The sequence below is a fragment of the Dermacentor variabilis genome, chromosome 4 (genome assembly GCF_050947875.1).
Source record: "Dermacentor variabilis isolate Ectoservices chromosome 4, ASM5094787v1, whole genome shotgun sequence".
Classification (NCBI taxonomy): Eukaryota; Metazoa; Arthropoda; class Arachnida; order Ixodida; family Ixodidae; genus Dermacentor; species Dermacentor variabilis.
The window spans coordinates 71,829,709-71,842,736 of NC_134571.1; the positions used below are offsets into that span (position 1 = coordinate 71,829,709).

A 13,028-nucleotide genomic window follows, 5' to 3' on the forward strand; every position below is an offset into this window, starting at 1 on the left:
CAGTGCCACTCATAGGATGCTCAGGCGTGACAATGCCAGTCATGTATGCCAGGCTAACTCGCCTGCTGCAACACTACCACCACCACCTTTAAGATTGAGGGATTAGCGAGGTGCACGTGGTCGGGGACGTAATCGGCAACAGGCATCTTTAGTTCGTCTTGACGAAGGAACATGATTATTGTTGCAATTAGCACCATGCGTGTACAGTATTGCGTCCCCCCCCCCCCCCCCCGTCGTGGTCCTTGTGCACTATAACTCTCCTTGGGAGCAGGTTATGCATTAAATTGATCCAATCAGAAACAGCACCTGGAAGGCAGGATCTCCTGGTCGCAGATTTCTGCGTTCACGTCACCTTGACCATCTGGAACAGCTTGGCAGAACTATCGCTGGGTTAACATCTCCAGCTCTCATCAGTCTTTCTCTCGCACTCTTCGAATAATAACTGCTTGCAAAATGATGCAACCTCCCTAAAACCGGTGCATCTGAAAGCCGTCCGCAGGGCCCACAATAGAAACAAACACGAGTAAGTGCCATAACACTTTATTTAGAAGTGATACCCTATACTCGTATGATATCTTCATAACGAGTTGCCCTCTTATTTTTCTCTACGACACGACAGTGCAAGATAAATATGAAAGCAAAAAAAAAAGCGAAGACAAGTAGCCTGTATGGGCTTCCGACAGACAACCGTAATATTCTATAGGACGTAAGCCGGCCACCGTCGACACCTATGAGGATAGATGAAACACACACCGCGCGTCAAAGCAAGCGACGAGACATCACAGAAAGAGGGCCAGGGAGGAAAGGCAACAGTCTGTGCACACGCACCGCCCTCGGTGAGTACGCAATGTCCAAGGTATTTGTAAAGATCACAGTCGACGTCCGATGTTCCGTTGTTGTACCATAAATTAGATGTGGCACACGAGACCGTGCCCAGGTGGGTGATGTCAGCCCGGCACCGATGCCACACACGACCTGCACGAGGGAACGAAAGGCGAGTGAGCTACAGAAACCTTAAAACGGATCCACTGGTTTATGATTAAAGCGGCACGGCAAACATCAAAGTCTATAGAGGCTGAAATGAATTGTTAGAACTTATTCTTTGGCACCTTATAAAGGCATACGATGAATGGCCGTCGTGATTATATTAAGCACGGAGGTAAAAAAAAGATAAAAACAACCTCAACTTTGGTGATAATCTTCCAGCAAGATTTACACTACATGCATTTACATATTTGAGGCAAGTCAAAGGTCCACTAACTAGTGTTATGAATATGTTTAGAACTCAGCCGCATGGTCCCCCGTGCGGATGCTAAAGGTCTATGTTTAGGACGACCAGTAATTTCAACGTGAAGCGTCAGATATTTTAAAAATTCAGACTGCGCTAAAATGCAATGGAATACAAGAGAACATGAGCGTCGAATATTATAAGCGTCTAATATTATGTATGACCTTCGCGCCTTTCTGTATCAAAACTTCCGCTAAGGTATGTCTGTAGCATCAAGCCAGGCGTTTCGCTAACTAGGCTACATCTGCAGCTCAATGAAGTCTAAGGCACGGGGGATATAGGACCTGGAGCTGCAAACGAAATAGAGCTGTTAAGGCCCAATATAGAATTTGCAATTGTAAACAAGGTGCTGAAGCTAAAAGAAATAAAGCCTTACAGAGGTGGCGGAGGACGTAGTGTATGTTTGGTGGTCACAAGAAACAGGAAACGACAGTACCGCACTTCATTAATTAAGCCTGGTGGTCATAACACTGCTGAGAATTTTCTTTTTTTCAAAGGAAGAACTAAAAAACTTGCTCAAATTTTGTAGCAGATTGAACTATTGGGTTTAGCGTGCCAAAACCACGATTTGATTATGAGGCACGCCGTTGGGGGGCTACGGATTAATTTTGAGTACCAGAGACGCTAATCAATGCGTATGTGCAATAATAGCCGCTGGAATAAGACAAATTGTAGTACAGGCCGGGCCGGCAGCAGGGGACGTACCAGACGGCACCCAGCACAGAGTAAACAAACTAAAAGACCCAACACAAGGAAGGGCGCTGCCAAAACGAGGGCAGCTGCCACTCCAAATGCACCACAGAGGCTACAAAGATCTGTTGGCAAACTTCCACAGCGCACGAGGAAACGAGCGAGCCCGCGTCGATAACCGCCGCCCCCTTCGTCTCTCCCCGCGGCTTCCTTCTTGCAGTCACCATCCGCACAAAGCGCGGGTGGCGAGGCCAAGATAAAATTTGCACAAGCGCACGAGAACGCGCTTGACGACTGCTTCCGTGGGCTCTCGGCCTCGTCCAAGCAAGGCCCATCGTTGCCGAAAACTCTACTCCCTGCCTCTTTTTAAAGCTGGCCCTGTTTCGCCTTTAAGCCTTCCTTGAAGAGATTCTTTTTTTTTTTTTTTCCCCTAGAGGCACACCGATCGACCTGGGTGCAGCTGACCAGACTGGTTCTTGCCACGACCCGCGGCACGCTATTACTCCTGCAGTGTAACGCTTACACAATAAAAAGGGGACACTGCTAGGCGGTTGCATCAACGTCGCGAGTAAACGGATAGGGAGGGGACAACGGCCTAAATCTAATGTCGTGCTATGGGTAGGCGGGTTTAGAAATGAGAAATGTACAGCTACAGCGTTCTGGCGCTCCGGTCAAACAGGACTCGCTCACGAGCACGCGCGAAGTGCACCGACACGTGGACCTCGCGCAGACCACGAAGACCGCAAGGTCTTGAAACTTTAAATATGGATAGACGCCGACATCTTGAGTGCTAGGTTCACGGCAAGCTCAAAATGTCTCTCAAAAGGATCGTGACGAGGTTAGGACGCTCGGCACGACAAAAATACGAAGTGGCGTCTTATTTTCACTCCGTTTCCCACGATAAAAGACGAGGGACGCACAAAAGACAGATCGATAAAAGTGCAGCCTCCTCAGAGCTTATCTTCGGAACAATGCTCAATATCTCCTGGTTCTCGTAGGTCTGAGAGAGCCTAACATGTGTGCTTAAGTCGTATGACAGCACGCATCGAAGCCAACGACCACGCCTTTGTGGGGTATATTATAAACAAAGGGCGTGCTCTTGCCCGCCCTTAGCGACAAGTTTTGCAAACAAGTTAGTTAAAAAACTACCAGCAGCGGCTCGAAGTAATCTGTACTGCGCATTTGCGAGCTCAGTATCATTCCGCTCCAAGGGATCCACAACACAGGTGTTGAACGCCAGTTGCCGACGCCTCCCAGGTAACTGCGCTGCAAGGCCCTCAAGGCCATTCGCGGTAGGGGGCGGGAGACGAACATGGCGCCAGCAACAAAGGATGCACACAATCACGATACCTTCACGCTTAGCAACGCATGAAACTGATTCATTTTGGTTAGCAGCGTCCGTTACAGCGATTCTCGAAACTTGTCTTGCGCTTTTAGGACTCATTTGCGCCCCGTGATTAAACATAAGTACTGGAACTGACAAATCAAAACAAGCTCTTACCAGACTTCAATGCCGGTTGCCGCCAGAGTTCCTGCGGTTCCTCTCGGTGTTGGCCATTTTCGTGACTAGTTTACGGACGTGTCCGCTCGGGTCATGGTGGTTGGTGTGCTCCGAAGCTTCCTTCTTCGACCTCTGTTTGCCGCTGTGACCCGCATACAGGAACTTGTCGTGGTCGAAGTTGTAGTGCTCGTACTCGTCGAAGTGGCTCTCAGACATCTCGAATTACTTGCTTCCAGCAACGGGTACTCGATAAAAGAACGAAAACGTGCAGAAAACAGCAGCGGGCAGGCAACGAACGAGTGAGTCGCAGGCTCAAGTCGGAACGCAGAGACGTTTACCTCCTCTCAGAGACGGCTCTCCAATAGACGCAGAGGCAGGCCCGCGCCGCAGCGTTTATGTTGCCGTCCCGGTGCTGACGTCACCGTACCAGTCAACACAACACACAAAGCGCAAAATGAGAGCAAACGCGCCGCTCGCCACCTGGCGCCGGCGCCGATAAACTCCGCTGCGAGCTTGCCCGGGCTCGTTTGGCTCGCCCAGCGCCGTTCGTCGACGTCGGCGGTGCGCCGGCTTTTTCGATTTTAGTTTATTTCGAAACTCTTGGTTTTGTGTACGTCAGTGACGGCGTTTTCTTGCCGACAGTGCAGGGCGCGCTGCAAAACAGAGGGTTGTGGAGTAGCCTCGACGTCCGAGTGCATCGGCCGTCCACGTATACGATACGAGAAAATGTTCTGGAACGTTCGCGCGCCCGCAGCGGTAAATAAAAACAAAACGTGACTCATACCCGGTAACCTTGAATGAAAGGGCGTTCGCTCGCTCTAGTAAAAAAAAAAGCGCATATGCTGGCGGCGACGTAGCAATGCACACAATTTCAGTTGCGTACGTGAAGGCGATCGGGAATTCACCTTGTGTTGCGACCTCGTCCGCTGAGTTGCGCTTGCAAGGCGTGCGCTGTCTGAGGTGGCTAGATAAAAAAGAAAAGTAAGAGAAAGTACCAAATGGAGGCAGTCTCTGGCGTTCGAGGCTTCTGAAACTGACGTCGATGGCTGGGTGACTCACACGTGCAGGGCTAGTACTTTCACGTGCGTAAAACAATCACTGCAGTGCTTTAGTGCGTTCCCGATGTTCGATTTCTGTCTCATGGAATAGGGGACGATCGCTAAACGTTTGCACGTTGCTCGCAGCTTTAATGTTCTAGCAATGAGGCTCCCCATTGCGTCATTATTTTGGAGTTCGTGAAGACACGTGGCGTGCTTTCGATAGGCGCGTTTGTTGTCGAAAGATGAAGCTGACTCCTTCGCCGTTCTCTTGTGATTTGTTATGAATAGCCACAGTAGGAGGCCATGATGTCGTACGCTACTGAGCATAATTCCACAAATCCACACAAACAAAGATGAGTTTACTTAAGGTCTACCATTTAGTAGTAGCATAGGGCCTATGTGTCACAGTGGCACATGACCCACTCGTAGAATTGGCCAGGAACCGAATAGCACAAATATAAGAAATCAAGGATGTACTTTAACGTAGCAGAAATTAAATCTATTCGAATATATATATGTATAGGTTCGTTAATATCCAAAGAACAAAGCATTTGGAAAATATATAAAATAATGAGTCAATGATTAAATATATTCGTTGAACAAAGGTGTTCTTGTCGGCGGACGCTGACCTGTCTTCCTCTACGACAAAAACAGAAAGAAAGAAAGAAAGAAAGAAAGAAAGAAAGAAAGAAAGAAAGAAAGAAAGAAAGGAAAGGCTGATTGGGAACATTAAACAGACTGTTATTTTGATCCGGACGTAGAAAAACAGGTTAGGGTAAGTTTCCACTGCCATATTCAGTCGCTACTATTGTGCACCTGCCATGGTGGCTTAGCGACTATTGTGTTGCGCTGCTAAGCACGAGGTTGTGGTATCGAATCCCGACCGCAGCGGCCGCATTTCTGTGGGGGCAAAATGCAAAAACAAGCGTGTCCCGTGCATTGGGGGCACGGTAAAGATCTCCAGGTGGTCAAAATTAATCCGGAGTCCTCCACTAGGGCGGGCCTCAAACCAAATCGGAGTTCTTGCATGTAAAACCCCCAGTATTCATTTCGCTACTATTGTCTCTTTATTCAGCCTGTTATGAGTCATTTGAAACTGAAAAGTAAATAGCTGAAGGGCATGGATATAACTGCATCGCATTTTAATAGCGTTCTAAAGGGTTTCACTGTGCTCAGGAAAAGCCCCGTCGAAAAAAAAAAAAAAAAGCAGGAACACGGTTGACGTGGCAGTGTAGGCTGGAGAGAGTGCGCAAGTAAAATGTAAACAATCATCTTGCTTTTGCAAGCGGCAAGTAAACAAATGCTTGTTGTTTCTCGCCTCTCACCCTGGCGTCTCCAGAAGCTTCCATCCGTTCCTCGTAACCAAAGAATCGCAAAAGTCAATTCGTGCGCGCAGCTGCGAGCGAAACAGTGTAGCGGCAGGGCTGTAAAACGTGTCTCGGCAAGTTGCCGGGACACGTGAGTCGCACACAGCCCAGTGTTTAGGATTGCGGAGCGCCTGTCGCCTGTCTGCTGGAAAAAGAAAGAAAGAAAGAAAACACTGCCCGTGGCGTGGTGAAAGCCTAAGCACTGATGTGAGCGCTCGAAACGCCCAGTGGTCAGAGCTGGCGTGGCTTCGCTTCAGGAAGTCTTTTTTGATGGCTAAGGCCGAATGCGAGATCGTGGAAGTGTATATGCAATAAAAAACGAACGTTTAGTGGCGGTCGCTGCGCACTTCGACTCGAATAATTTGCTCTGTGTGAACTGACATTTTTGCCCGAAGTGCACGCACTGCTGCATGCACGTTTTCGACACAGGCACGCGATTTCTAAGGTCTGCACTGTCCAATGTAGCGGTGTCTGTTTGTTCGTTCCAAAATGAACAAACAATCAATCATCGATCGATCGATCAATCTTTTATTTTCTCTTAAATAGAGACTGGATACAGGACTAAAACTTCGCAAGCTTGTCAGAGGTCCTGCCCCCTTATTCAACTTGGCAATACAGCAGACCAGCAACAAAACATCATTTTTTTCACACAAACAAACATTCGAGGGACAAGAGAATTGAAAACATTAGGTAAGAAACAGCGCTATTTATTGCAGTACAAAAAATTATGGGGTTTTAAGTGCCAAAACCACTTTCTGATTATGAGGCACGGCGTAGTGGAGGACTCCAGAAATTTCGACCATCTGGGGTTCTTTAACGTGCACCTAAATCTAAGTAGAGGGGTGTTTTCGCCCCCATCGAAATGCGGCCGCCGTGGCCGGGATTCGATACCGCGACCTCGTGCTCAGCAGCCCAACACCATAGCCACTGAGCAACTACGGCGGGTGAATGCAGTACAAAAGAATATAGCAACACGCTATGAGAAAGAAAGAAACAACATAATTATGAAAATGCCTGTAGTATGATCACAGGAAACTTGTTCAGAAAAAAATTGTTTAATACCATTACAGATAAATTTCGATCTAACGAAACACAGTTTCACCAAGTTCCCGATCTAACAAAGAAATTTACATTCCCCGGCAAGTACCCATAAAGTTATATGTTGTCATCAACCCGAATTAAAGAAATTAGCTTGTATTCAACTCGATTTAACGCAGCTTTTCCAGAGTAAGTGAGCGAAAAGCTGTGATTTCTTTCTAATATTGAAGCAGACGGGTATTTCTTCGCGCATGCGCTCTAAAGCTATCGCGTTAAAACATATAGGCACCCTAATCACGGCCCTAGCTTTATTTTGACGAGGCTGCACGCCGCGCCCATGCACGGAAGAACGGACTCGGCTTTCACTAGAGTTCTTGACCTCTCGGACTCTCTAAACACGCAGGCGTGGGTAAAGAGTATCCGTAAAGAGATTTCAAAGAAGCGAAAACTCTCTTACTCAATATTTCGAACTTCCCGATTTAACAAAATAATTCGAGCGTGGTCATCACTTCGTTAAATGGAGTTTCAAATGTAGTTGAGTGCTCAAAAGGGTCAAATATTTCTAGGTTTAACTTATTTAATAACACTGACAAAGTATAGGAGATATATTGTTCGGTGTAATATGCTCTAGGTGTAAGAACTAGCCACGTTTCTTTATGTCTAATCTGCGAATTATGGGTGTTTTTGCAAGTTCTGCCAGATGACCAATATAATTTTCATCAGTTCGTGAAGAAGACTTGAAACTCATTAAAGTTCTGTAATTGTATAGAGCAGAGACTGGTAAGATCTCATATTTTAAAGAGGAGGTGACGTGTTGGGAAACAGTAACGCAAGCCGGCACTGTATCTCAAAGCTCGTTTTGAAGAAGGTGCAACTTGGACAAATCAGTGATACCCTTAGCTATCTCAAACGGTGTTGCAATATTGTACCATCTGAGAGATCTGTTATATTATTATTATTATTATTATTATTATTATTATTATTATTATTATTATTATTATTATTATTATTATTATTATTATTATTACACTATCGGAGACTGTCGCGCTTTGCAGTACCACCTGTCGTCATTCTCTGAATAGCGCCAAATAAATGAGCTTACTCTAAATTCATCTCACACCAGAATTGGGTCATACTCGCGTAAGTCACACAACATTGTTCTCCCTTATTCAGTTGATCGTGCAGTGTTGGCCGGAGTGGTAGGAATAAACGATGTCGGTCTGCTTTTTGACAGTACGTCAAGCTTCTCCGCCCACGCTAAGCGCGTATATATCAACGTGATGTTCGTGCCCGCTTGGTCCCGTCTGCAGAACTACAAGACATTTTCGTACCCCACTTTTCCTTCCTCAAGTTGTTCACATCCATGTGCCTTCCGTTACTCGAATAAGCCTCAGTTGTGTAGAATGGCAAAAGCAAGTCAAACAGCATATTAGTCCGGTGCGTGGAGAAAGAACTCGTGACTTTATACAAAAAAACCTCCTCCTGACCCCGCAAGTTTCGATAATTATGCTACACTTCCGTCGCTTAGCTGCTGACGCAGTCGTAATGACGTCCTCTTTTCATATAACGTGATTCGCGGCATGGTTACATGTAAGGAACCACTAAAGCTTCCATCTCACAGGGGCTTCCGAAGAAGACTACCAGGGGACATTCCAGGTTCCCTTCAAGGACCCTTCCAGGTTCCTGCCTGTTTTTGCAGGCACTCATCGCTTCTCCACAGAATGCAAAGTCTTTACAGCTGTCATTATCTGTGCCTTGATAGCTTTCAAAACGTGTTGTCTTCGTTTTTCCACCTGTCGCGTTATCTCTTGAACAGTGATAGAAACACAAGAATTGTCAATCCATCCGTCGCAGTTGCCCATCGGCTGCGGCACCCAGCGTGCTGAAGACGAAGTCGACGAGGTTCGATTTCAGGTCGTAAAAAGCGCGTTCCGATTGCAGCACAATTATGCGAAGCACACTAGTGGTACTTGGGTTTTCGTGCAGTTTAACGGAATGTGGTTGGCCAGATTCTACTAATGAAGTATCAACACGGAAACGCCCATTACGCATCTTTATTATATCAATACCGCTGCTTTTGGAACGTAAAACCCACTCGAGTTATCAGTCGCTCCATCTTTATGGAGAGCACTCTGCGAACGAAAGCACTTCAGCGTCCGCGGGAGTTATAATTATTCCTGCTTAGCGGACGTGACTCTAATGTCAACGGCCCATGTGGCGGTGATAACTGGTGAGCTCGGCGAATCGTTATCAGCAACCTTGTACGCCGTGTTCGATAACGGCTCATTTGTTGTGCGCTAACGTTGCTTTCCGACCCTTCTCCTCGAGATTTCCTTATTGTCCTCTGTGCCCTCTATCTATACCCGTATTCGCTGGTGGGCCCGACGCGTAAGTGAGCGTAGTCGCGCCATTTGTTATCGTAGCGTGCACATATCTTAATTATGCGCACTGATAATGAATGCACCGACGAAGAGGAAAGTAAACATGTTGCTAAGTGGGAAGTATGTAGGGAGCAAGAAATACTCGTCGGCTAGAGCACGCCGGCTAAACAAACGAGACAAGGTGCACCTCGTCCGAATTTCTAAAAAAAAAAAGAAATAATTTCCACAGATCTGCCACAATACAGTTGAGATTAGATTTAACGAAATGATGACCACGCTCGAATTATTTCGTTAAATCGGGAAGTTCGTAAATCCAAGAAAGCTATTTTCGGGTCCTGCGAGATTTAAAATTGTAACGCAGCGACACGCAAAGGCTATCGCGGCGTTATATTTGCCGCTTATCCAGTCATCTGTCGCATAAACCATGAAATAACGAAAGAATCACTGCCGCCCCTAACGAGGCGGTGTTGAGTCGGCTGTTCCGTGCATAGGCCGCGCGGCGTGCAGCCTCTGCAAAATAAAGCTAGCGATGTGACTATGGCACCTAGATGTTTTAACGCGATAGTTTTAGAGCGCACGCTCGAAGAAAAACCCGTCTGTGTCAAAATTAGAAAGAAATGACCACTTTTTCCTTCATTTGTTTCAGGCAAAACTTCGTTAAATCGAGTGCGGTTAAACTTGTTTCGTTAAATCGGGTTGATGATAACATTGAACCCTATGGGTAAACCTGCCGGGGAATGTAAATTTCTCCGTGAGATCGGGAACTTCGCAAAATAAGGTTTCGTTAGATCGAGTTTTAACTCTAAAGCATCCGTTATCAACGATTGTTTGTTTGTGGCGTGCACTTGCCCTTGTCTCACGGGCTTTAGTGCTATGTGGTGGAGGTTAACAAACCGACACGCCGCCGAACCCGATGCGCACGCTACGCTCAAGACCTCGGCCGAGCGTCAATTTGCTCGCAAATTCAATGGGTGTTCAGAGCCGGGTGACTACACGATTGTGGTATATCAATCCTGGTGATCAGTAGGCCTGGATCGTCAGTAGCCGCTATATAAGCGAACAAATACCACGGGAGTCTCAAAGACCAATGACTAAAATAATAAAAACAGTATTATATATTTCCATACAGATAAGAGGAACGAAAATAGCTGAATAACGGCGTCTTCGTCCTTTAGATTCTCTATTTGTAAACGGAAGTAAAAACAAACGCACACGCGTGCGCGTTTAGAGGGGAACGTTGTGTTTACTTACTTGCTTGCTTTTACAGAAGCCGCCGTTCCTGGAGCGAGGCGTTTCACAACACGGCAACGCAATGGCGTGCCGCCATGCAGTCTTGGCAAGTGTCGTTGCTTGTGGTAATTGCATGAGTGCACTGAGGGCGTTGCCACCGACTAAAGTGCCAAACAGCTGGCAAAGGACCAGCCTCTTGCAACATTTGCACCTGACGTGTCCTTTTTTTTCTGCGCCCGCTAATTGACTGTTCCGCTACTCATAGTACACTGCCCGGCAGCCAACATAGCGCATTAGAGGAAGCGGACAGAAACGGATTGTGTTCTTGGACGCGACCATAGCGTATTGACGATGTGGTGTCGGCGTCAATGCTCATGCGCACGGCCCCAGGTGTTTCTATGTGGGACCTGTGGCATCTGCTAACTTTGGGCCCAATATTTCCAGTTATCTTTGTTCCAGTAACACCCTATCCTGGTGTCGTATCCGTTTAGTAGAATATGTTCACAGTCCATGCTGTGCAGTGCATCCTGCTGTACTCGCGCGCGCGCTTATGTCGGTGCTCTGGTATGGTTTGCGATAGCCAGGTACATTGTCTCTGTAGCTGTGGCAACAATAAGCAGTAAGCCGTTTCCTGAAACACTAACCCTCGGCCGTGGATAAAACGCTTTGTGTGCAAAGGCAACTAGAAAGAATGTTTATTTTTTTAATTTGCTGGCGATGGGGATTTTTAAAATGTGCTACCTTGTTAATGTCTTCATTATTTATACATTTATCTTCTTCCCGTTTTGGGATCGAATCCCGGCCACGGCGGCCGCATTTCGATGGGGGCGAAATGCGAAAACACCCGTGTACTTAGATTTAGGTGCACGTTAAAGAACCCCAGGTGGTCAAAATTTCCGGAGTCGTCCACTACGGCGTGCCTCATAATCAGAAAGTGGTTTTGGCACGTAAAACCCCAAATATTATTATTATTATTATTCCCTTTACTCGCGCTTTCCTAATCCCATTGCTCAGTAGCTGCCGAAAACGCATTGATTTAGGAAGACCTCAAAGCCTTTTCTAGATCTGTAAATATTACTCTCTCACGTTCTTTCTGTAATGCCCATTATATCGTGCACACGTGATACAACACTTTATTCAATTTAAAATAAATCTGAAAGGCTTATCTTAAAGGTACTGTTCCAGGGAGCCCAGTGAGAAAAATTAATAAACTGGTGTAGTTGATGGCGTCAGTACATATATTCACTTCGCCTCAACTTTCACAAGCGTCTTTACGAGGTCACCTATAGGGTTAACGCGGAGTACACACGCGCGCTTCAAGATAGGATATTCTACAATGTATCACATCCATGTCATCAGTCAGGTCATCGAGAAATCTGCAGAGCGCAATTCTGCATAGGGTTTTCCATAAGGCTTTCATAGGTTATCCAAAGGCATTTGATTCAGTTGAGATGCCAGCAGTCATAGAGGCATTGTGAAATCAAGGAGTACAGGAGGCATACATCAATATATGGGGAAATATCTACATAGATTCCACAGCTACGTTGGTTATCCATTACTATCCACTAGAAAAGTAGAAAATTACGTATCAAGAAAGGGGTCAGCAAGGAGACACGATCTCTCCAATGCTATTCACTGCATGATTGGAACAAGTATTCAAGCTATTAGACTGGGAAGTTAGGAGTGAGGATCAACAGCGACTATCTCAACATCTTTCGGGTTGCAAATTACAATGTCCTGTTCAGCAACACTGGGGATGAATTGCAACAAATGATTAAGCACCTTAATGAGAAAGTGCAAGCGTAGGTTCGAAGTCAATATTCAGAATAGAAGGAAATGTTCAAGAGCTTGGCAAGGGAACAAGAATGCAGGATCGACAGTCAACCGTCTAGATTCTGTACAGGAGTGCGTTTATCTAAGTCAATTACACACAGGGGACCCCGATCATTAGAAGTAAATTTACAGAATACAAGTGAGTTGGAATACATACAGCAGGTATTAGCAAATCCTGACTGGAAGCTTACCACTGTCGTTGATAAGAAAAGTGAACAATCATTGCATTCTGCCGGTGCTAACATATGTGGCAGCAACTTGGAGGTCAACAAAGAAGCTCGAAAATAAGTTAAGGACCGGGCAAAGGGCGATGGAACGAAAATTGTTAGGCGGCGTAACGTTGAGAGACACGGCAACAGCTTGTATTCTAGATGAGATGCAGAAAAAAAAAGGAGCTGAGCAGGCAACGTAAGGCTTAGGGCATAAAACTTGTGGACCATAAGAGCTACAGAATGGGTGCAAAGGAAGCGGAAGCGCGGTCGAGGACGGAAGAAAATTAGGTGGAGGTGATGAAACTAGAAAATTTGCAGGCGCAAGTTGTAGTCAGCTAGCTCAAGACCGGAATAATTGGAGATCGCTGGGAGTGGCATCCTTCCTGCAGTTGACATAAAGATAGGCTGACAGTGGTGGTGATGATGATACCCGCGTGGGCTGCAGTAA

The 13,028-nt window shown here is 46.3% G+C and overlaps 1 protein-coding gene across 1 annotated transcript; it reads right to left on the reverse strand.

The window, feature by feature from the left end:
• Positions 1 to 524: 524 nt before the first annotated feature.
• LOC142579342 (nuclear protein 1) lies at positions 525 to 3,857 on the reverse strand. Its single transcript, XM_075689423.1, has 2 exons — positions 3,480 to 3,857; positions 525 to 975 (listed from the first exon to the last, which is right to left on the reverse strand). Exon 1 carries the CDS (start codon positions 3,693 to 3,695, stop codon positions 3,486 to 3,488), a length of 210 nt encoding a protein of 69 aa, XP_075545538.1. The 5' UTR covers positions 3,696 to 3,857; the 3' UTR covers positions 525 to 975; positions 3,480 to 3,485.
• Positions 3,858 to 13,028: the final 9,171 nt, after the last annotated feature.

Bases quoted from the DNA above. Each gene is read 5' to 3' on its own strand.
- LOC142579342 (XM_075689423.1), bottom strand. From the start codon at position 3,695: ATGTCTGAGAGCCACTTCGACGAGTACGAGCACTACAACTTCGACCAC.